General features: G+C 68.3%; 1 protein-coding gene across 1 annotated transcript in view; it reads left to right on the top strand.

Moving 5' to 3' along the window:
- ADCY1 (adenylate cyclase 1) overlaps positions 1 to 18,823 on the top strand; it is a 34,790-nt gene extending 15,967 nt beyond the window's left edge. The window contains exons 6-20 of the mRNA XM_054571397.1: positions 163 to 321; positions 997 to 1,138; positions 1,525 to 1,680; positions 4,239 to 4,433; positions 4,594 to 4,691; positions 5,426 to 5,510; positions 7,676 to 7,765; positions 8,149 to 8,405; positions 8,685 to 8,811; positions 12,636 to 12,752; positions 13,324 to 13,470; positions 13,861 to 13,959; positions 16,492 to 16,606; positions 18,095 to 18,219; positions 18,344 to 18,823. Coding sequence (XP_054427372.1) covers positions 163 to 321; positions 997 to 1,138; positions 1,525 to 1,680; positions 4,239 to 4,433; positions 4,594 to 4,691; positions 5,426 to 5,510; positions 7,676 to 7,765; positions 8,149 to 8,405; positions 8,685 to 8,811; positions 12,636 to 12,752; positions 13,324 to 13,470; positions 13,861 to 13,959; positions 16,492 to 16,606; positions 18,095 to 18,219; positions 18,344 to 18,685 — 2,254 coding nt within the window. The 3' untranslated portion in view covers positions 18,686 to 18,823. The remainder of the gene's footprint in view (positions 1 to 162; positions 322 to 996; positions 1,139 to 1,524; positions 1,681 to 4,238; positions 4,434 to 4,593; positions 4,692 to 5,425; positions 5,511 to 7,675; positions 7,766 to 8,148; positions 8,406 to 8,684; positions 8,812 to 12,635; positions 12,753 to 13,323; positions 13,471 to 13,860; positions 13,960 to 16,491; positions 16,607 to 18,094; positions 18,220 to 18,343) is intronic.
- Positions 18,824 to 22,661: the final 3,838 nt, after the last annotated feature.

The raw sequence follows: 22,661 nt of genomic DNA, 5'->3' as shown, positions 1-22,661 counted from the left end.
CCCGGGCGGGCGGGCGGGCGGGCGTGACGCCGGTGGCCCGAGCCGCCGCTTGGGCGTGGCTGACCGGGCTGGGGAGCACGTGCTGCTGCCTGCGCGGGCCCGCGCTCGGCCCCGGGGCAGCGGAGGGCCGGCTGCAGCCCACGCCCCGGGTCTGCGTTGCAGGTCCGTGGCCGAGGCCACCGAGGTGAACCTGAACATGCGCGTGGGGCTGCACACCGGCAGGGTCCTCTGCGGCGTCCTGGGCCTGCGCAAGTGGCAGTACGACGTGTGGTCCAACGACGTGACCCTGGCCAACGTCATGGAGGCCGCGGGCCTGCCCGGGTGGGTCACGGCCCCGGGGCGGGGGGTGGCAGGGCTGGGAAGCCGGACCCCCGGCTGCCGGCTGCCCGCGGCGGCCGGCTCCCTCCCTCCCTGGGGCGGGTGCTGGGGCCCGAGCTCCCTCTGGGTCCCTGCGCGCCACGCTCCCTACTCGCAGCCCCGGCTTTGGCCTCTGCTCTTCAAACCGCGCACCCAGCCAAGGCTTGAGGCTCCGTTAAACCGCTGAGAACAGGGCGGGAGGGCGGCCGGGACGCGCCGCAGGCACCGGCCGTGGCGTCCTGGGCGACAGGGAGCTTTGGACGCCCGCACACCCACGTCGTGGGGACTTGGGGAGAACCCCTGCCGCCCCCTCGGGCCCTGCCCCTCGCTGCCTGCCCACCTCCCCGCCCCCCCCCGCCCCGGGGGCGGGGCCGGGCCCTCCTGGCCCGGGGTCTTGGGGACAGGCTTGTGTCTGTCACCCCCCTGCCACTCCTTCCCCACCGCCCCGCTGCAGGCCGGAGGCCCTCGCCTCCTCTCTGCTCGGTGCCTCCGATCCTCCCGCCACAGCCGCCCCCTGTCCCCAGAGTCCCTCGTGCAGCTGCGACGGCCGACGGCCGGGGGACTCCCGTCCGCCTCCCGCGGGACCTCGGCCCCGGGCCCCGGGGAGGGCCCGTCGCGACCCGCCGCCTGCTTCCGCAGGAAGGTCCACATCACGCAGGCGACCCTGGCCTGCCTGAACGGCGACTACGAGGTGGAGCCGGGCCACGGGCAGGAGAGGAACAGCTTCCTGAGGGCGCACAACATCGAGACCTTCTTCATCGTGCCCTCGCACCGGCGGAAGGTGGGCGCGCCCCCCGCGTCCTGCCCTGGGCCTGGCCTGGGCCTGCGTTGCGGGGGAGGGGCCGGCGCCCCGGGTCATCTCCGGCCCGGGGACTTCGGGGGCCAGGCCGTCCTGCACGCTCTCTGGGCCTTCACTGCCTCTCTCACGAAACAGGTGTGAGGCGCCCTCCCCGCCGCGGCCAGGCCCGGGGAGGGGGGCTGGAACTGTGGACCGAGGGCGCCGTGTGCACGGCAGGGCGGCGGCCACCTCACGGGGGGCACTCAGGGCCTCCGTGCCCAGGGGAGCGAGGTGGGCGGGACGGAGGGTGACCTGGCCTCTGCCAGGGCTCAGGCGAGGGGCAGGCGCCCGCCCTGGCAGCTCACGGCCTCGCGGCCGCATCCGCACAGATATTTCCAGGGCTGATCCTCTCGGACATAAAGCCGGCGAAGAGGATGAAGTTCAAGACGGTGTGCTACCTGCTGGTGCAGCTCATGCAGTGCCGCAAGATGTTCAAGGCGGAGATCCCCTTCTCCAACGTCATGACGTGCGAGGACGACGACAAGGTAGGGCCCCGCCCCGCGCCGTCTGCAGCCTGGGGCCCGGTCCGGGGTGCGCCCCCCGGCCTCCCTGGGTCAGCCTGCGCGCTTTCGCTCCCTGACGTTCCACGCGTTTATTGGTGGACTCCCGCTAAGGTCCACGCCACTGTCTGCACCTGCCCTGGGACGTTTGTGCGTCTGGTGTCTCACTCACTCCGTCCTCTTGTCCCTGCTCTCGGTCCTCTGTCAGGGCTGTCCTTCTCAGGGGGGATAACGGGGGACGTGGCTCGGGCCGTCCCCTCCCACGTGGGCTCCTGCCTGGCTGATGGGACGCAGTCCCCGGTGCTGGCTGAGGCCCGCTCCGTGGGCGGCCGGCGTGGCGGCCCGGCTGCAGGATCCTCGGTTCTGGGGCTGTTCAGAGTCCCCTTCGGATCTGCTGGTCTGTGTGGGGTCGGGGGCAGGGTCCTGGGGGAGAGCTGGGAGCTAAGCGGGGGCGCCTGTGGGGGATCCCGAGCATCCGCTCCAGGCACACGCACCTTGTGTCTGTGATTCTGGCCAGAGGCCGCGGTCCCCTCCAGGGGAGCGGGGGGCCCCGAGGCGGGACGGCCTGAGCGTGGGCCCCCGCCCCCGGGGGAGCAGCTGCGAGTGTCCTGCCCGCAGCGCCTGGGCCCCCGCCCCAGCCCCTGCCGCTGCCCGGCCCATCCGTCCCGGGAGCACACACCCCTGTGGGCCTCCTGTGCCACCACAGACACGCCCGCCTCCTGGGACCGCGGCCCCGCCTGCCCTGTGCCCGCCTCTGCGGGCTCTGCCTTTGAGGGGAATCTCACTGCCGAGGATCACAGGCTTTTCAGGAAGAAGCCAGCGTCTGCAGACTCCCCCGAGGCGGCTCGTCGCCTCGGGGGATGGTGGCGGCTTTGGCTGCGAGCCCGCGTTCGTTAGTGGGAACTTGATCCCTTTCGCGCTCTGCGGTGGCAGCCAGTCAGCGGCTGGCCTCCCCTCTGCCGGCCCCGGGGCTCACACTAGGCGCCCGGCTTGCGGTTGCTGGACGCGCCACGAGGACCTGCGTGTGCAGGCGTGTTGCCAGGGGCCCCTTGGTGGCCGCCGGGCCTGGGCAGGCCTGTGCGGCCTCCGGGGTGGTGTTTGCCCGTGGAGCCCCCGGGACCTGGGGCTCGGGGGGCGTGGCCGCCACTGCCCCCTGTGCTCCAGCCCCAGCTGGCGGCCTGGGCCACAGAAACGCTGGCTCTCGCCCCGCAGGCCCCGGGGCGCCCGTGAGCTGCCACCCCTCCCCACCCCCCGCCCACACTCCCGCCTTCCCGGCGCTGCTGGGCCCCGGTCTGTTGCCTCTCTGCCCGGTTGGCTCAGATGTGCCTTGTCATGCGTGTCTGTGCGGTACTGTGTTTACCCAGCGTTGGTAACGGGAGGTTTTCCAGGCCCCTCGTTTGCTCCACTGCCCGGGCGGAAACACCGACTCGGACTCAACGCGACCCGCAGGGCTGGGCCAGGGGAGGGGAGCGATGTGGCCGGGGGTCCTAGCACCAGAGCGGGGGGGGCGGGAGACCTGCGCCTCGGGCCGCGCTGGTAGTGGCAGCGCCAGGTGTCCTCCTCCAGGTGGGCGGGGGCCCTCCCTGTCCGGTTCCCTGAGCAGGTCAGTGGCACACGGTGTTGGCTCTCGTCAGAGGCCCTCTCTGCGCCACCGCGTCAGGGTGGGGCTTCCTCCTTCAGCCTGTCAGTCGGGGGGCGGGGGGGCGGGGCGCGGCCCCGATGCTGACCTGCCTGAATGGCCCGCGCGGCCAGGAGCGGGCGCGCCGTGGTCTCCCGCTGCCGACGGCCGGGCTCCGGGCGCTGCCATTCTGTTAAGAAGTTGTGCCTGTACATGCATGAGGCCTGCGGCCTCTAGTTGTCTCTTCGTGCTGTGGTGTCGGGTCCACATGGGCGCTATGGAGTGACCTGGGGATCGTTCCTGCGCGGCGGGCGTTCCTTCTCCTTCGAACGTTTGTTCGGTGGAACCTGCAGGGGAGCCCTCTGGGCCTGGAGGCTGCTTTTCCCGGCGTTCACATGCATGGCCTCCCTTTCTTTCGGAATTAGCGGGCTCCCCCGACGGCCGGTCACGCTGGGCGGCCGTGGTGCCTGTCGGCCTGCAGCGCAGCTCGCGGGTGCCCCGCGACGCTCTTCACGTCCGCGGGGTCCGAGACGGCCTTTCCCTCCTCAGCTCGTCGGTGTCTTGTCTTCCTCACACCTGCTGGACAGTCGTCAATTCCACTCATGTTTACTTTGCCCGGGGCTGGGCGCTGTCCCCCCCGTACCTGCGGGGGGTCCCGTCCTCACGGGGCTGCCATGGCGTCGCCATGTCACCCCACTTACGGACGCAGGAACCCCGTCACCGGCAGCAGAGTAACTCAGCTGGGGCACCCCCTCGCCTGGTGGAAGCGGAGCCGCGACTGCGTCTCAGGCCCCAAACGCAGCCGCGGGCTGCTGTGCGCAGGGGGCCGGCCGGCACGGGGGGCGCGGGGCGGGCGGGCCGGCGGAGAGCACCTCCTTCCGAGCGGCCACGCGACAGCAGCCCTTTCTCTCCCTGGCGGCCGCAGCGCAGAGCCTTGAGAACAGCCTCGGAAAAGCTCCGAAACCGCCTGTCCTTCTCCACCAACGCTGTGTGCGCCACCCCGGGCACCCGCGTCAACAGATACCTCGGCCGCCTCCTGGAAGCCCGCCAGACGGAGCTGGAGATGGCCGACCTGGACTTCCTCACCCTCAAGTACAAGCAGGCCGAGCGGGAGCGCAAGGTGGGGGCCGCGGTCCCGGGGCCGGGGAGGCGGCGGCGCCGCACGCCCTCCCCCGGGCCCCTGCGCGGGGGCCGCGTTGCCTGCCGCAGCGGCGGCCCAGCTGTGCCCGGCCCGCGAGCCGCAGGGGCGGCCGCGCTCACGCGGGCCCGTCCGTCCACAGTACCACCAGCTGCAGGACGAGTCCTTCACCGGCGCCGTGGTCCTCGCCCTCGTGCTGGCCGCCCTCCTCGGCCTCATCCACCTTCTGGTCATCCCGCAGTGAGTGCGCCCGCCGCGTCGGTGGGGCGGGCGCGGGCACCTGTCTCTCTGTGTCTGGGGGGCCCCCGAGCCCCTGCAGGCACGGCAGCACCCGCCGCGCCCCGGCCTTCCAGGGGCCGGGGGCTGGGCCGGCTCAGGTGCGTTGAGGGCTCGCAGCTCCGGCACGCAGCTCCCCCGCCCGTTTCCGTGGCCCCCTCCCCACGCGGACCCCATTGCCTCGGCTTCTGAGGGATAAAGCGCGCGGGGCAGCCGCGGGCGCCGTGGCTTCTGGGCGCGGGACATTTTCAGAAACAGTAGAGAGAGAAAGAGTGGCCTCTGAAGAGGAAGAAAAGTCTGGTGGTTTCTAAGAACGTACAGGCGTCCTGCGCCACAGCGAGGAGGGCCCAGGAAGCCTCCGCTTCTGTTTACACACCGCGCTTTCCTAAGGCAGCCTCTGGAGTGGAGAAGTCCTCCTCTGTCCTCTGAGTGTCCAGGGAGGGCTCGCGCGCACCGCCCCCTGCCCCCCACCCACGCTGCGAGCCCACCGCACACACGGAGCCCAGGCCGCGCCGCAGCCACATCTGCGCAGCTGCACCTTCCTCGCAAACGCTTGGGGGTCGCTGTCCTGGAAGGGAACCAGCCTGCACAAGTGCCCGAGACAGCTGCTTCTTCCTGGGGGCGGGGCCTCCGGGGGGGGCAGGTTCCCAGGCGCCTCTCCGGCCCAGCCCACAGGGACCACCTGTCCTCTGTCCTAGGAATTTGGCTGTCCTGCTGCTGCTAGTGTTTTGCATCTGCTTCCTGGTGGCCTGTGTCCTATACCTGCATATCACCCGGGTCCAGGTATGTGTGTACGTGTGTCCTGGGCGGCGCCTCCCCCGGACAGGCAACTTGGGGTCTCCCGGTGGGCGCCGGTGCTCCCGTTGCCCTCCGGCAGGCAGAGCACGCTGTCCGAGGGGCGGGAGCTCATTCAGCCCCGACGTGTGCTGGGCGCTGCTCAGGGGCTGAGGCACAGGGGGCGGGTGGCCGATGGAGACGACCGACTAAATGAGCACGAGGTTCCACGTTCTCCCGGGATGGAGAGGCCCTTGGGGACAGGGGCTCGAGCGCTGGTCTGTCATGCGTTGGCGTCATAGACTGCGAGTCCCCCACGGCTTTGCTGGCATCCACTTTGGAGCCAAGGCTGGCGTCTTAGCCCCGGGCCTCTGGTGGCCCTGGGAGGGGTCTCTGTCCCCGTCCCCGCCCCTCCAGACTTCACTTTCGCTGTCCCCATCCTGCCCAGCAGACCCAGGGCTGTTTTTAAAGAAAATTTATTTATTTATTTTTAGAGAGAGGGGAGGAGGGGAGAAAAAGAGGGGGAGAGACATCCGTGTGTGGTTGCCTCGCGTGCGCCCCCTGCTGGGGACCTGGCTGCAACCCTGGCCTGTGCCCTGCCTGGGAGTCCAGCCGGCGACCCTGTGGATCGCCGGCCGGTGCTCAGTCCCCTGAGCCACAGCAGCCAGGGCTGTTTTTCATAGGTGTGTAGACCCAGATTGAATTTAATTGAAAAATTAAATCTAGTTTTATTCATTGAACTTCTCTATTCCTAAGTAACTTCTTGCCTTTTTTAAATAAAAAAAATACTATTTATTCAAACCACCTTCGAGCTCGTTTGACTTTCACAGGTGGAGCAACTTTGGGCTTGATAAAGCGAAATGGCCCGCGTCAGATAAGATCGCACTAATGACGCAATTTCGGGCGACAGCACCCCACGTGGGTGCTGGTTGCCGACGCCTGCGCGCCCGCCCCGTGTGGGCCTGTGTGCCCGCCAGGTGCACGGCTCTCCGGCCGGGACCCGGCGCGTCCGCCCCTCTCTTTCTGACTGTCCGCTCCCCCTCGCCCCTCGTGGGCGTGAGTGTTGTCCTAGGCAGAGTCAGGCCTGCCTTCTCGTGAGCTTGCCCGGGGCTCGCGTGGCAGGCTGCGGGGCGGGGCGGACGGCAGGGTCAGGCTGGGCAGGGCGGGGCCGCTCCCCCCAGCAGAGGCCCGGCGGGTGGGCCCACCGTGCTCGCTGGCTCCGGGGACGTGAGTGCAACGTGGCCCGGTGGCCGCCGGTGTGCCCCGTGGACCAGGCGCTTTGCCGCAGCCGGATCTGGTGTCCACAGTGGCCGTCCAGCGCCCTGTTTTCATGGCTCCCCCCCCGGTGGCCCTGACGGGGGGGGGCGGGCCCCGCCCTGGGCTCCCCGGGCCTCAGCCCCACACGGCCGAGAAGAAGCAGGGGCACCGTGGGCTGCCTGTCCACGGTGCGGCCTTTGCGTTCACTTTTATTTCTAATTTCAAGAGCGTGAGTCTGAAAAAAAATTCCCGACTTTTATCCAGGAAACTGTTGAATACGGCAAAGCGTGCCGGGCCGGCAGGAGGAAGGCCGGCTTGAGTGTGGCCGGAGGGGTAATAACGTGGGTGCAATGATTGATGGTTCTAATCCGAACCCCTCACCTGAGATGTCGTAGGGTCTGCTTGCGTGTGACATTGTTATGTTACAGAATCACATGCTTATGATTTTGTAATAAAAAAGGGGGTGTTATTTGTGCCGGACCCTGTATTTGAACAGGTAGATTTAAAATAAAACGTCAAATAACTTACAAAAATTACACAAAACCTGCCTGAAGAAAACGATAAAGTTTCCTTTCACATGAAGACACCAGTAAGTGAACGTTCTCACCGTCAGGAGACAGAAGGACTCAGCAGTATGACCACGTCAGCTTAGTCTAGTCAGTTGATTTCAGTGCCAACGTCACAGTGCCGGGGGTGGGGAGGCCTCGATGTTTTTAATGTAAAGACGCCAGGTTTCCCTGCAAGCTTTTCACCTGGGAGAGTAAATATAAGGGAACGGCCGGGAAGCGGGCGGAGGGGGAGTAGCGGCCGAGGCCCGGCCGGACCGAGGCCACCGCGCCGTCCGCCTTGCGGGTTCCTTTCTGTGGGGGCGAACGCTTCCGGACGCGGGCGTTTCTGAATCGGTGCTGCGTTGTCAGTGTCTCCCAGGCTACCTGACCATCCGGATCCGCACCGCGCTGTGCGTCTGCATAGTGGTCTTGGTCTACTCCGTGGCCCAGGGCTGCGTGGTGAGCGCCTCGGGCTCCCTGTGGTCTGGGCGCGGGGAGCGGGGACGTGCGGGGGTGAGTGGCCCTGTGGGCGGCGGGGGGGCCGGGCAGAGGGGCAGGCGGGTCGGGGGGACCAGACAGGCCCGGGGGTGCCCAGGGAGCCAGCGCAGGGGGCACTTCATCCAGCGGAAAAATGCAGCCCCTCCTGGTGAAGGGAGGCCTCCCCTCCTGCAGTGGACAGAGGGCAGCAGGCGGGGCGGGGGGGACAGGGGGGCAGGGCGGGGGCGGCCGTCGGCCCTCGGCAAGGGGGCGGGAAGGGACGGGGCGCCGTGGGCGCGGGGAGGCGGGGCGGTCCGAGCCCTTGGGTGAGCCCTTCCCCTGCCTCTTGCCCTCCGCTCCTCCAGGTGGGCTGCCTGCCCTGGGCCTGGAGCCCCAGCCCCAACGGGTCCCTCGTGGTCCTGTCCCCCGGGGGCCGGGCCCCGGCGCTGCCCGTGCCACCCTGCGAGGCCGCGCCCCACGCCCTGCTCTGCGGCCTCGTGGGCTCGCTCCCGCTGGCCGCCTTCCTGCGGGTCTCCTCGCTGCCCAAGCTGGCCCTGCTGGCCGCGCTCAGCACGTCCTACATCCTGGTGCTGGAGCTCAGCGGGTACACCAAGGCTGCGGGGTAAGTGCGCCGCCCCCGCCGGACAGGCCAGCGCGGCGTCGTGACACCCGGCCCGGGGCCACGTGCTCTGGTGGCCTGGCTGGGGGAGCCTCTGGCGCGGGGGCTTCTGCCCTGCAGCCCCGGGCTGGGGAGGGCCCCTGGTTCCGGGGATGCCCGGCTCGGCTCGGGTCAGTCCCAGGTGTCGGCGCGGGTGTCCCGTGCGGGGGGCGCTCCCCGGACGCGGCGTGCGTCCGATGACAAGGCCTCAGCACCGACCGGTGTCCCTCTCGTCTTCCCCAGGGGCGGCGCCGGCTCTGCACGCAGCTTCGAGCCGATCATGGCGACCCTGCTGTTCTCGTGCACGCTGGCCCTGCACGCCCGGCAGGTGGACGTCAAGCTGCGGCTGGACTACCTCTGGGCCGCGCAGGCAAGCCGCGCCCCGGCTCTGGGGGTGGCAGGGGAGCCCCGTGGGGGTGGGCGCAGGTGCGGGGTCCTGGATGGACAGCCGTGAGGGCAGCGGCATCTGGCATGAGCGGTGGGACAGGGCTGGGGGAGGTGACGGAGCAGGGCTGGAGGCGGGGACAGCGGGGTGCGCCCCGTCCGAGGGTCCGAGTTCGGTGGTTCGGTGAGCAGTGAGTTCCCCGTCCCCACACGCATCCCAGCGACCTCTCGTCTACTTTCTGCACCTGAGGGTTGGGCTGTTCCATCGGTCCCTCCGCCCGGACACCGAGCACCTGTGCTCAGCATACTCGCCCTGTGTGGGCCAGGAGCTCTGAGCTGGGATGGGGGGAGACTGCTGATTCCAAAGGGCCTGTGGCCCAGCCCGGTCTTCGCGCCTCACCTGGGCGCCGGTGGGCGGGGCCCAGGGACAGGGATGCCCAGGGCGGGCTGCCTTCCCAGGGTAGACTGGGAGCGGGGGACGGATCCCGGAACCTGGGACAGGGCGGGCCGCCAGACCGAATTCGCAACCCTCAGCCACAGGACACGGCCACACACAGCGATTGGGGCAGGAGGGGCCCCGCCCGCCCTCCTCCCTCGCTGCCCGCTCCTGCTGGCTCCCACGGGCTGTGCCCCGCGGGGGCCGGGGGCGGGGGGCCCGCGGGCCAGCTCCTCGGAGTGAGGCTGACGCCGGCCCTCACACGGGGTCCTGGACAGGAGGCCTGGCCTGGGCAGCTTGCTGAAGCCACGCCGGGTGCCGGCGGACAGCTCTCCCTGGCGGCTGTGCGCCGGGCGTGGTCCGGTCGGGCCCCGGCCGGTCCCCGAGGCGCGTCCCCTTTGCCTCCAGCCGGCCCCTCCGGTTTCCGATCTTTAGTCGTGAACAGCTCCTCAGAGCTGGGAAAGGGTGGGCGGGGCAGGGGGCGCCGGGCGGACCAGGGCCGCTGCCCGGGGCGGCGTGCGGAGCCGGAAGGGACGGGGCCCCGGCCCGTGGCTCCTCCGGCCGGGACTCCCGTGGGCAGGCGCCTCCTGTCCCGGTCGGGAAGGGCTATTCCTGGTGTCGGTGCCCCTTTAAATGTCACTACACATGAGAGGCGCTTGACCCTGTGCTGGGTCCCCCAGCGACACCCGTCTCCACAGGGGCCTCGGCTCGGTGAGCGAGCCTTCCAGGGGTTCAGCGCGGGGAGCCCCTTCATGGGTCTGGGGGCTCCACGGGGACGCACGGACACGGGCAGCCAGGGCAGCAGGCGCCCCTCACTTTACCGTGAACCCAGTGACACAGGGCGTTCTGGGCTGGGCGTGTTTGCCTGGGACGCTCACACGCGCGCGGAGCCAGGGCCCTCAGCGCCCTGCGGGGACCAGGCGGGGGCGCGGCGGCCCTTTACGGAACCCGTGTCGGCAGACCGGCTGCCCCCGACGTCCTCAGCCCGACCTGCCGCCGCCGGACAGGCCGCTCTTGCTCCAGCGCGAGCTTTTCTGCAGACTCAGGACATCATGGCGGCGGTGGCGGCTCTGACCTGGATGATAACGAAACAACTTCCGTGTGAACGAGAGCCCCTGCCCTGGAGTTGGGTGAAGCCCCAACGCCCCTGCGCCCTCCGCCCTCTCTGCCCTCCCGGGCTCCGCGTGGGGAGGAACCCACGCCGCACACACGCAGCCCGGCTTTCCCCCACGGGCTCCCTCTGCCAAGGGCGCACTTCCCGGCTCCGCGCCGGCCCCTCGGAGAGCCAGCCTCACCGCCCGGCACTTGGGGGCGTCGGGAAGTGCCCTCTGGGCGACCTGGACAGGAGCGCGGTGGCGCTGTCACCGTCGGCCTGACACCGAGACGGCTGCTGAGTCGTTAACGCGCAGCACCGCCCACGGCGCGGGGATGCTGGACGGAGGGACGAGCCCCGTCCGGGCGGACGCAGGGGCACAGCGAGGGATTCGACCACACTCCTCGGAACGGTGCTCGGCTTCAGTGGCTGGCGCGAGTTTGTGGTTTTCCGTGGATGTTTCCGATGGTGGCGACTGCGGGTCACGGAAACCGCAGGGAAGAGGGGGCGGCCCAGCCTCTGCCCTTCGTTGGCTACCAAGAAGACGGGCACTTCCCAGGCGGCAGCGGGAACCCTTGCCTCTGTGGGCGGATTGAAAAACGGGTGCTGATTGAGGAAGACAGGTAGTCTGATCGCTCGCAGCTCTCAAGTAGATTATAGATAAGTTCGAACAAGCTGAACCTAGAACCCAAGCGTCTCACTGCAAAGCGACGGGCCGAGGTTCTCTTTAAAAGGTTGAAGGCCATGCAGCGCAGGCTGGGGTGGCTCCGTGGGCTGAGCGCCGGCCTGCCAACCAAAGGGTCGTGCGTTCAATGCCCGGTCAGGGCTCACACCTGGGTTGCGGGCCAGGTCCCCAGCAGGGGGCGCACAAGAGGCAACCACATACGGATGTTTCTCTCCCTCTCTTTCTTCCTCCCTTCTCCTCTCTCTAGAAATAAATAAAATCTTTTTTTAAAAAAGTTGAAGCACATTCAACTGCACTGATTTCACTGAAAATATCACTAACATTAATCGTCATGTTTTAGAGCAAAATTTTTTGTGCCACTAGTAAATAAAACAAAGCACTATTTTTAAAATGTCATTTACTTCCTCTTCCCGCCGTCCTTCAAGACACTCCGTCCCGTGTGCCAGCGCGCCCGTGTCAGTGCGCGGTGAGTTGTGGGTGTCTTTGGACAGGTTTGAGCCTTTCCTCTCCACGCTGGATCCCCTGAGCTGGATCTTGTGGCTCCCTCCGCATCTCCTCGCCTGCTGCCTGTCTACCTGCTCTAAGGACCAGGAGGAGACCTGCCATGCTGTCAGCTTCCAGACCACCCATGGCTCTTGGGGGCCTCACACGGCTGCCTCCTTGGAAAACAGCCGGAAGGAGGCCCGGGGGCCTGGCTGCCGCTCATCCTGGCCTCGCGGACCCCGGAGGCTGAAGGCTCGTGGCCTGAGGCCTCTCCACGCTGTGCTACTGCTGGGAAGCATCGCCTCTCACTGTTGATGGCGGAATGTCTGCGTGAAACGTGGCGGCAGGTGGCCAACAAGCTCAGCTGTTAGGACGACGGCACCACCAGCAGGACTCTGCAGCCTCCCTGGGGGGCACGCGCCCTCCGCCCCCTCGATGAGCAGGAGCGGCGCCGTTGGAAGCGGGCACTTTAGAGCCACTGTACGCAGGAGAAACGGGAGCGTGCCTCCTGGTCAGGGGACAGCGGCCGCAGCACGTGGCCTTCCAGCCTCAGCTTCTCACGGTCAGGCCCTCGCTCCGCGACACCATGCGCAACTGTTACGAGGTTTAGGAGGGCGGTGCCCCCCGCTGCGCCGCCGCCTGGCACATCTCTGACCTGAGCTGCGTTCGCGGGCCAGGCTCTGCACCAGGTGGGGAAGCCGGGAGCGGCCCCAGGGTCCTGGTGGCTTCCGTCGCTGAGGGCTGGAGCCCATGTCTGGCTGCCGTGGTCACTTAGCCAGCAGCGTCCTTGGGGCCCCCACGGTGGCCAATGGTTGGGGCCACCGCCGTTGGCTGCTTTGGTCTCTGCCTTAGTCCCTCGGCCCAGGTGCTCAGGGCTGCCAGCTGGGGCGCGGCTGCGTGCCCCCGGTCAGCCCTGCTGCAGGGAGCCGCCCGGCCCAGACCCCGCCCCTGGGCCTGCCCCGCCCGGCCCCGCGGCTCTGCTGGCCTCAGCGCCCGGGCGACGGTGTCCTGGGGAGGCCCAGGTGTCCTCCCCGAGGAGGGGGAGGCGGTGTCCAGCCCCCTCCAGGCCCTGGTTGGGGGCATGGCCACGGGCTGAGCGGGTCCCCCCCGCAGGCGGAGGAGGAGAGGGACGACATGGAGAAGGTGAAGCTGGACAACAGGAGGATCCTCTTCAACCTCCTGCCGGCCCACGTCGCCCAGCACTTCCTCATGTCCAACCCCCGGAACATGGTGAGCGGGGCCGCGAGAGGCGGGGGGCGGCCAGGCCCGGCCGCAGGTCTGACTTGTCTGCTGAGAGGTCAGGGGTCCCCGTTGCCACCCCCAAGGGCAGGGAGGGCTGGGCCCACAGGAGGCTCTTGGGGCAGACGAGGTGCCCGGGGCGGTGGCCCCCTTTGACCTGGGAGGGAGCACAGTGCCCCCCGTCCCTGAGGAAGGACAGCCAGCGGCTTCCGCAGCCGGTGTGAGCGCCGCCTGGGCTGGTCAGTGCTTCCTCTGGCCGCGCCTGCCCAGCGAAGCCCTGGGACTGCTGGACCGCAGAGCCCGGCCGGCAACAGTGATGCAGGAGGGAAGAGCCCTGGCCGGCTTCGCGGCTCCCCAGGCACCAGCCGCAAGGGTCAGCCCAGCCGCGTGGCCTGGAGTGGCTCCCGGGCTCTGGCCCTCGGGCCGCAGGCCGCGGCGGCCTCCTCGCCCTGCTCCACCCCGGCTGCGGGTGGACCGCCCGCGGCCCCGGCCCCTCCGAGCCCTCCTAGCTGCAGCGGGGTGCCCTGCGCCCACTCCCCGCTGACCCGCCCTTTGCCCCCAGGACCTCTACTACCAGTCGTACTCCCAGGTGGGCGTCATGTTCGCGTCCATCCCCAACTTCAACGACTTCTACATCGAGCTGGACGGCAACAACATGGGCGTGGAGTGCCTGCGGCTGCTCAACGAGATCATCGCTGACTTTGACGAGGTGAGGGCGCCAGGGGCCGCCTCTGCCCTCGGGGGGCGTGCGCCCGCGCGGGGCCGGACGGGAGCCCGCGCCTCCATCTCCCTGGTCCAGGTAGGACAGGGAGGAGCGCCGCTGGGCGGGCGTAGGGCTGTGAGGCTGGCGCTGCGTCTGCCCCTCCCCGGGGCCCCCTCTATGTCCCCCCGGCTCCCCCTCGAAGACCTTTGCGGAAGCTCCCAGACCCGCCTTTCCCAGCTCAGCCCAGACCTGGCCGGGCGCCCACGGCTGAGGGACACAGTGCTTCCCCGCCCCCTCTGCCCCCCCCCTTGCTCAGTGGTGGCCCCGGGCGTCGATGGTCACGGCGACTTGTCTAAAATGTAATGTAACGTTGAACAGTTTTGTGTTTTCAACAAGCTCATGGACAAGGACTTTTACCAGGACCTGGAGAAGATCAAGACCATCGGCAGCACCTACATGGCCGCGGTGGGGCTGGCGCCCGCGGCCGAGGCCCAGGTGGGTGCCGCCCGGAGCCCCACTCGGGGTGACCCCGCCCTGTCCCCGGCTGCCCCGGGCCCCGGGCCAGGCCCCGCTAGGGCCTCGGGCTCACCCTGCATCGGCCACCTTGTCGGTGGCCAGCTCCCTCCAGACGAGCCGCCTTGGAAGGTCGGCACGGAGGGCGGTCATGGGGGCTCCCCCGCCCCCACAGCCCGCCCTTTCCCTGCAGCCCGGGCCCCCCGCGTGCTCCCCGTCCCCTGCGCAGAACGGAGCCCAAGGTCCTCAGGTTGTCCCTTAAAAAAAAAGCAGGAAAAGGGTGATGGAAAAAAAGAAGAAAAAAAATGCAACGAACGGAAACCAGTTAAAACCGTGCCACCCAGTCGCAGCGATGAACACTGTAAGCGGGAAAGGTAAACACGCGACTGAAAGGTGGACAGATGACAGAGTGGCTTCAAAAAGACCCAACGAGGTTTTCCACAGCAAACACGCCTAAGCTCTAAAGACACGCGGGGATGCACTAGAAATAAAAGGACGTTGAAAGAGGCAGTAGGTTAGCGGTAATAAAAATTCAGGCAGCCTGACCGCCCGCAGAGCCAGCCTCGGATGAAGGCGCGCCATCAGACAGGGATAAAGGGTCATGGCCGGGTCGCCCCTGCAAGACGTAACCCTCTTTAGCGCGTTTGCACGTAACGGAGAATGAGAAGGCGGGAGGAAGGCCCCGCAGAGCTGCCAGGAGAAGGAGAGGAGCCCCCCGCGGTGGCTGGTGACCGGTGCTGGGCAGGTCCAGCGGCTGACGTCAACAGAGAGAGCTGACGAGTGAGTGGGTGAGCGTAGCCAGGTCGCAGGACATGAGATTAATCTACGAAAGTCGATAGCTTTCCCAGGTACGGGGAATGAACAAGTGGAACTGAAATAAAAACACAACACGTCACCTAAGCCGGGCCCCCAAGGGAACCCCAGACGTAAACCTAAAGCTGCGTGCGAGGGCCGTACGCGGAAACCCACAAAACTCGGGTGCAGAGGGTTCTCGTTCCCGCTGTGAGGCTGGGGAGCCCCCGGTCGATCCGCAGGCACCATGGGAGCCCCGCCAGAAGCCCCTCCACAGGTGGTTCGGCGACGTCAGCCTGAGTCTGTGTGCAGCCGGAAGACGGGGTAGCCCCGCGGTGTTGAAGGAGAGGCAGAGAGGGGCTGACTCTACCTGAGCTAGACTCAGAGGAAGCCGCAGAAATCAGGTTGGCGCGGTGCTGACAGAGGGAGAGACAAGGGATCCGTGGGCGGGGGCCCCGAGCTGGGGCAAAGGCAAACGCAGCCAAGGTAGACTTTGTTTTTCTTTTAGAGTTTATTTATTTATTTTTACAGGGAAGGGGAGGGAGGGAGGAAGACAGGGAAACATCCACGTGTGGTTGCCTCTTGTGCGCCCCCTACTGGGGACCTGCCCTGGCTGGGAATCGAATGCGATCTTGCAGTTTGCGGGCCGGCGCTCACTGCACTGAGCCACAGCAGCCAGGGCAAAGATAGATTTTTTACCAGTGCGGAAACAACTGGCGATCTATTTTAAAAAATGAATCTACACGCAGACTTTACACTCTTCACAGAAATTAGCTCGAAATGGGTCACAGACAGAAATGTAAAATGGAAAACTCTTAAAACATCAGGAAGGTGACAGAAAGTCGAGGCGGCGTGGGCGCGGCGACGCATTTTGAGGCTCAAGACCAAAGGCACAGCCCATGAAACAAAACGTGGGTGGGTTGGACCTAATTCAAAACTTAAAATTCTACTCTGTGGAAAACACTATAATGAAAAGACAATCTGCTGACCGAGAGAAATTTCTTCCAGTGAAACTGTCCTCTGTTAGACTACGATTAGGCAGACATTTGTCAAAACCCACAGAACGTAAAGCCCGTAGAGTGAACCCTAATGTGGAGTGTGGACCGTGGCGGGTACTAGTGGACCCGCGGCCACTAGTGCATCGGCCCTGACCCAGGAGCCAACAGCGGGGGCTCTGGGTGCGTCCGTCGGGGGCAGTGCCTGGGGACTCTTTGTACTTTGGGCTCAGTTACCTGCAGATCGGAAACTGTTCTGAAAAAAGGCCGTCGTTTCCTACATTTGAGGGCTAGTAAAATATCCTTTAAAAAAGAATAATGAGAAATCTTGGTGTCTTTAAAAACACGTGGAATTGTCACTTGGCACTTCCGCGCCACGGAACGATGGCAGACTCGGACCCGTGTGGGAGGGAGAGCTGGCCGCTCCTGGGGGACCCTGCTGGCCTGTGCTCCCGGCTTGTGGCCTGGTGGCAGCAGTGTCCCACCCCCAGGGGCTGCCTGCTTGCCTGCCAGGGGCTGTCCTGGGCCCAGCGGCCTCCACCTCAGGCTCCTGCCGGTCGCGGGGGCCGCTGGGGGTACACAGGAATGGCCTGCGGTCAGGGGGCTGCCTTGTGGGAGGGGGGACCCCGATCCCAGCAGGGCGCAGGCTGGTCCCCACGACCAGCAGCCGCCCTGCCCCTCAGCCCTCGTTCCCCCAAACGTGACGCCCATGTCCGCTCACGTCCAGGCTAAGAAGTGCGTCTCCTCGCACCTCGGCACGCTGGCCGACTTCGCCATCGAGATGTTCGACGTCCTGGATGAGATCAACTACCAGTCCTACAACGACTTCGTGCTCCGCGTGGGTAGGTGCCCGCGGCCGGCACGGGGGGCGGGGAGATGGCAGCCAGGCCCTCCCCTGGGAGCAGGGCGAGCTGATGGAGGAGAGGGACCTGCCCGAGGGACAGCTTGGGGAACGCAGGGGCAGCTGCCTCTGGAAAGTGGGGTGTCAGCGCCGTGAACCTGGCAGGGTTAAGGTCCAGCTGGTCAAACACCCAGAAATCTCCGTTCCTGTCGCGGCACCGAGACGCGTCTCAAGGTGCACACGGAGCTGGTGGGAAGCGCTCTGTTCCCGCCCGCTGACCCCAGACAGGGGTGCGGTACGATGTGCGGGCTGGGGGTCCTTGTCCTCCCAGGCGCCCCCAGCCCGGGAGTGAGGAGAGGGAGCTCTAAGTCCCTCGCTGGCTTTTACAAAACTGCAGGATCAGTTTCCATCTTGAATTCAGTTTTTTCCTGAGATGAAGACAGTACCAGAAAAATTCTTCCTAGCTGCCGATAGAATTGAACAGGACGTTTACAGTGGTTTCAGAATTTAAAAGCAGACCTGAGAGCTGGGACTGCGGGTCCGGGCGGGGGCAGGCGACCCTCAGAGTGAGCGGGGCTCAGAGGGGCCTCCGCCCAGCTCCGCCGCCGTCCCCCTGCGCCTGGAGGGCAGCGCGCCAGCCCCCCGCCCCACATGTAGGCCTCCCCTCCGGCCGAGGCTCTGACTGGATGCGTAGGCACCGGAGGCAGCTCTGGGGGTCCATCGGGGACGTTGTTGCTCTGTCTCCCACGGGGACCACACAGACTGGCCCGGCCGCTGTGCCTGATAGCCGGTCACGGGGGGCCAGGCGCTGGCTCAGCGTCGTCCCCATGGCCCCGGGCGCCCTGTTTGGCCGTGGGGGCTCCCTGTGTCCCCCAGCCATAGAGGAAGCGCTCACCCTGGGTTCCCGTCTGCCTGGCCACGGTGGAGCTCACACGGCCGAGCTCCGTCCCTGCCCTGCCCTTCCCCAGCCTCCCAGCCCCACTGCCCGGCTCTGGGGGACCCATTAGGCCGGGGTCCAAAATGGTACTGACTCCCTTGGCCACAGCCAGAAAGATCGACGCCGGAGGGCAGAGTGGGACGGCGGCCGCAGGGCCATCTCGCGTTCCTCCCGGCGCCGACCCCGCGCCCTGTGAAGACAAGGGGCCCTCACTCCCCCCTCAGAGCGTCCTGAGAGGCTGCGGTCCATTCCGGGCCCCGCACCCAAAACAGCCCATCCAGGGCGACAGGCGGGAGCCACGGTTCCCCTGGGGGCGGGAACTCCAGGGGGCGTCCGGGGACCCCACAGCGAGAGGTCCGCCTCCCCGGGGCCGGGCTCCGCGCGGGGGCGGGTGCAGTTCCCGGGTCAGGGCGGTGCGGCCCGGGAGGCGGTGGGTCCTGCCCAGGAAGGGGCGCCGTGGCAGCAGGCGACCCGCGGAGCCTGTGGCCCCTCAGGGGCGGCGCCGCCCCCTGGAAGCGCCCCGTGACCCGCCCCCGGGCGGTTGTGTTCCAGGCATAAACGTCGGCCCCGTGGTGGCCGGGGTGATCGGGGCTCGCCGGCCGCAGTACGACATCTGGGGAAACACGGTCAACGTGGCCAGTCGCATGGACAGCACCGGGGTCCCCGGCCGGATCCAGGTCAGTCCACCCCCGGCCCCCGAGGCGCTGGCTGCAGGCCTCTCAGGGACGACACGTCCTCCTTCCCGCGGGCGCGCGAGCCCTGCCGCTCCCGCCTGCGAGCCCCGCCCGCTCTGCCCCGCAGGTGACCGAGGAGGTGCAGCGGCTGCTGCTGCGGCAGGGTGCCTACCACTTCCTGTGCCGCGGCAAGGTCAGCGTCAAGGGCAAGGGCGAGATGCTGACCTACTTCCTGGAAGGCAGGACCGAGGGAAACGGCTCGCACACCAGGTCCCTGAGCTCCGGGCGGAAAACGTGTCCTTACGGGAGGGCCGGCCTCCAGACCGGGCCGGCCACGGGCCGTGCCCTGGCGCCCCCCGTGGCCGGCCTCCCGGTTGGAGCTGGGCCGGGGGCTCCGCAGGGCTCGGGGCTCGCGCCCCGGCCCCCGGCCCCATACCCGCCCCCAGGAGCAGCTGGGAAGGAGGCTTAGCGGAGCCGTGCTGGCCGCTGGGGGCACAGGGCAGACGCTCGGGGCCTCAGTCGCTCCGGCAGCACCAGCCCGGCCAGCAGAGCAGGGCGGGGCGGGCGGCCGGCTGGGGAAGGGGCGCTGTCCAGGCAGGACCCGAGCGGCGAGCAGCGGGGCAGGGACCGGGGGGGGGCAGCCCCCCCCGCACGGACACTAGGCTGCAGGGCAGCTGGGGCCGCTTGTCCTGTCCCCGTGGGGAGCGGCCGGCTCCCCAGGTTTGCCGGGTGAGCGCGGGCGGCAGGCTCCCGGAGAGCCGCGCGAGCCGGCCTACGGGAGTCCGGAGTGGCCGAGGGAGGGTCAGACAGGCCCAGAGCCGCCGGGCCCTGGACGGACGGGGTGGGGGGCCGAGGAGTCCGGTCCCGCGGCCGGGCAGGGCCTGCAGGCTCTCCTCAAGGGTCGCTTTCTGCCGAGCGCCGGAAGCCGGTCTCCTGGGATCCTGGGGGCTCTGCGGCCACGCTTCTGCGCTGTGGCCGGTGTGTGCCATCCGTGCGGGCCGCCCCCCGCTCTGCCCAGGAGCCCGGCACCCTGCTCCGTCCCGTTGCCGTGCCGGAGGGTCGGCGCGGGCCCGACTGCCCGAGGGCCGCTTGGGCTCCCGCATGGCAACCGGCCGTGCGAGGCTTCGCTGACTCTGAAAACAAGTGCCGCTCACAGCGCGAGAAGCTTCCCCGCCGGCAGGAGGCTCTCCGGCAGAGCCAGCCCTGGCATGTGCGTCAGAGTTCATGCCACGAGCCCAGGGCCCGGCTGCGGTTGGCAGGGCGGTGGCTGCCGGCGGGCCCGTGGGTGCGGGCGTGGTCTCCCACGGGGAGGCCGTGACGCCCCCAGGCAGGCGGCGCCGGGCCGTGTGGGCGGCAGCAACGCGGGACGGGGACCGTTTTTCCTTCTGAGGACCCCCTTGCGTCGGGCTGGCGATGGCCATCGCTCTGTTCAGAAGCAGGTCGGGGGGCTGGACGTGGCCCCCGAGCCGGGACTGTGCTGCCGCACACCAATGGGCGCCTTGCAGAGCGAGCTACGGCTGTGGCCGCAAGCTGGGGAGAGGACCCTGCTCTCCGGGGGGCTTGGGTGACCTTGTGTCCCCTCAGAAGTGGGGGAGGGCAGTAGGGTTGTCAGGACGGTTCGAAGACCCGTGGCCGCAGGGGGTGGGAGGCGAGGAGGCCCCAACCACAGCCACTGGGGCAACCCCGTGAGCAGGGGCAGGTGGACGCGGCTGACCGCCAGCTGGACACGCCGGACATCCCATGAGACTCTCAACCGTCACCTCGCAGGGTGGGGCCCTGGTCCGCAGACCACCCCTGTGTGCAAAGCCGTGAAATGCGGGCGACCGCTCTGGACCGCAAGGTCCCCGGGAGCCACCCCTCAGCCATCAGCAAACCCGCCTGCTGCCGGGAAGGCAGGGCGGGGCAGCCCTACCTTCCCTGGGGAGCGGGGGACGCACCTCCTCATTTGTGATACGACTGTTGTGTTGCCTTATTTACTTTTAACCGTGTACAATATTCACGCACAAACGTTCGGGCCTTTGAGTGGGATTCTCCAGCGGCCAGAGGCTCTGTAAATAGTGCGCTGGGAGCGGTGCCGCCCCTCGATCCCAACGCAGTGAAGGAGGGCCACCCCCCACCCCACGCCGGTGCGTGATGCTCCTGACGCATCGCACCCTGCTTGGCGACGCCCTGCCCTTTGCAATGACCCCCCCGTCCCCGCATGACCCTTGCATGCCTGTGTTTGGCCTCAGCAGAGCAGAACGCAGCCCCGAACTTCCAAACGCTTCCAAGGACCGCCGGCCTTGGGCCGGCCGCTCCGTCGGGTGAGCCACCCGGCCCTGACGTGACCGTCAGACTCCAAAGCCACCGACCAGGGCTTCCCTGTACCTGGTGTCACCGGAAGCAATAACTAACTCTCAGTGTAGAGACAAGCCGGCCCAAGCAGACTACCGACTCAGAGACAGGCCTGCACAGGCGTTCGCCTGGCTCGAGGGCGCGGTGCGGTGACCCCGGCCCCCGGCCCTCCCTGCCCGCCCAGCTCGGGCAGTGCCCCCCGGGGTGGCCGTGGTGCCGGGCTCGGGGCAGAGGGCCGGCGTGAGCCCTGCCGGTCCTCCTCGGGGCCGTCCCTCCGGCCAGGATGCCCGTCGGCTTGGTGCACGGGCGGCCGTGGGCTGGGCTTGGATGAGACCCGCCAGCCTCCCAGCACCCGAGTCGTGTCCCTGACGGAAATGTGCCGCCGTCCTCGCTGCCGCCTCGGGTGGCTCCCTGTGGTTACTGCCGCCCCGGAAGGAAGGGGGCCGGCCGGGCTTGAGGTTTTCCCCGGGACCTGTCTCGGTTCCGGCGTCCGCCCCCTTCCTGCGCCGTGTGTCCCCGGGACCCCGGGTCACAGGTCCTGCCTGGCACAGGCGCGTCCTGTGGCCGGGGTGCCTGTCACAGGGATGGACGCCGGACGCGCGGCATGGGGCAGGAAGGGGCGGGCCACGGAGGTGCGTTGGTGCTTTCGATCCTGAGGACGGGCAGACCCGTAGACTTTATACGCAGCGACCCCCAGGACCTGACTACCCCGTTTCGTAATGGCTTCAGTTAAAAAAAACAACAACAAAAAACAAACAATGGCAAAAGTAAAGAAAGAAAAACAGTCGACCTTCCCAGAGGCGGCTGGTTTTGGGATGGAGGTTTGGGGTCGGCTGGAGGCCGGAGGCCGAGCAGCGTCCCTGGGCCTGGCGGCCGTCCCCGTGGCCGGGGGCTTCCGGGGTTCGCGGCGGAAGCCTGCGCCTGCGGTCGGGCCCTCCCTTCCCCTTAAAACCCCAGGCTCCGCAGCAGGTCAGGGGGCAGCTCTTCATGGGGCTTCGTGGGCTCACAGGCTGTGGGGGGTGCAGCTCAGGCCCGGACGGGCCGGGCTCAGCGGCAGGGCCGCTCTGCGCTACTGGCCTGCGCGTCAGAGGCCGATTGCGGGCGCTCGGGCTTCCGCGGACAGCACAGGGGCCGCCCCCACGCGCCCCCGGCCGTGAGGACAGGCCGCGGCCGGGGGCCCGCGGGGCGCGAAGCGGGCATGGGGGCGTCGGGCGGATGCGGCTCCATGGGCCCCGGCAGGTCCCGCCTGCATTGGGTGGGCTGAGGCCAGTCTCCCAGCTGGACCCGGCCCACTGGGCCTGCGGGGGCAGGGGGGAGGGCAGGGCCTGAGGACCCCTAGTGGGGGCAGGGGGGAGGGCAGGGCCTGAGGACCCCTAGTGGGAGCGTGGGAGGGCCCTGCGGCCCAGCAGGGGGGTACCTGCTCCCGGCTGCCAGTCTCCCGGGGGAGGCGGAGCCCGGGCGTGCGATCCCGTGTGAGCCGGTGGGAGGAGCTGAGGGGGGTCTGGGGGCAGCGTGGGCCCCGCGGGGGGGCGGGGGTGTTGGGGTGTCGGGGGGACTGGAGCGAGGGGGCGGGGCTGGTGTGGCCAGCAGGGCAGCTGGTCACACCAGCACGGCCTGGCCCCGGCGGCTGGGACCTGACTTAGGTTTTCCCCCTGAAAGGGGCAGGGCCCCGCGGGCGCAGCCCCCGACGGCCGCCCCCACGGGGCCCCGAGCTCACCGCACACACGCAAGCGTCTCTGTGGCGGGGCCGCCAGGCGACCGGCCTGTCCCCGCAGCTCGCACTGGGCCTGCCCCGGGCGCGGCCTCCCCGCACCAGACGCCAGCTGGGTGACGGGTGTGTGTGCGCGCGGGGTGGGGGGAGGGCGAGCCCGCCCACCTTTCGCTGCAGGCCCCTCCGGATGGAAGGTGTTCAGCCTGGAACACCCCTCCCGTGTCTGGTCCCACTTCCTGTCCTGAACCGTGTCCCAGAGCACAACCTGTCCCAGTCTCAGGGGACAGACTGTCCATGGGCCACAGGCCGACCCTGTCTGTAAGGCCCCCCAACTTAAGACGCAACAGAGCCGGGTCCCCAGCTGCCCCCGAATCACACACACCTCTCCGGTTACCTGGAC

Source organism: Pteronotus mesoamericanus, unplaced genomic scaffold (genome assembly GCF_021234165.1).
Source record: "Pteronotus mesoamericanus isolate MK-2021 breed Mesoamerican mustached bat unplaced genomic scaffold, CSHL_Meso_final contig_220, whole genome shotgun sequence".
In the NCBI taxonomy this organism is placed as follows: Eukaryota; Metazoa; Chordata; class Mammalia; order Chiroptera; family Mormoopidae; genus Pteronotus; species Pteronotus mesoamericanus.
This window is presented reverse-complemented; position numbering and strand designations above follow the sequence as displayed.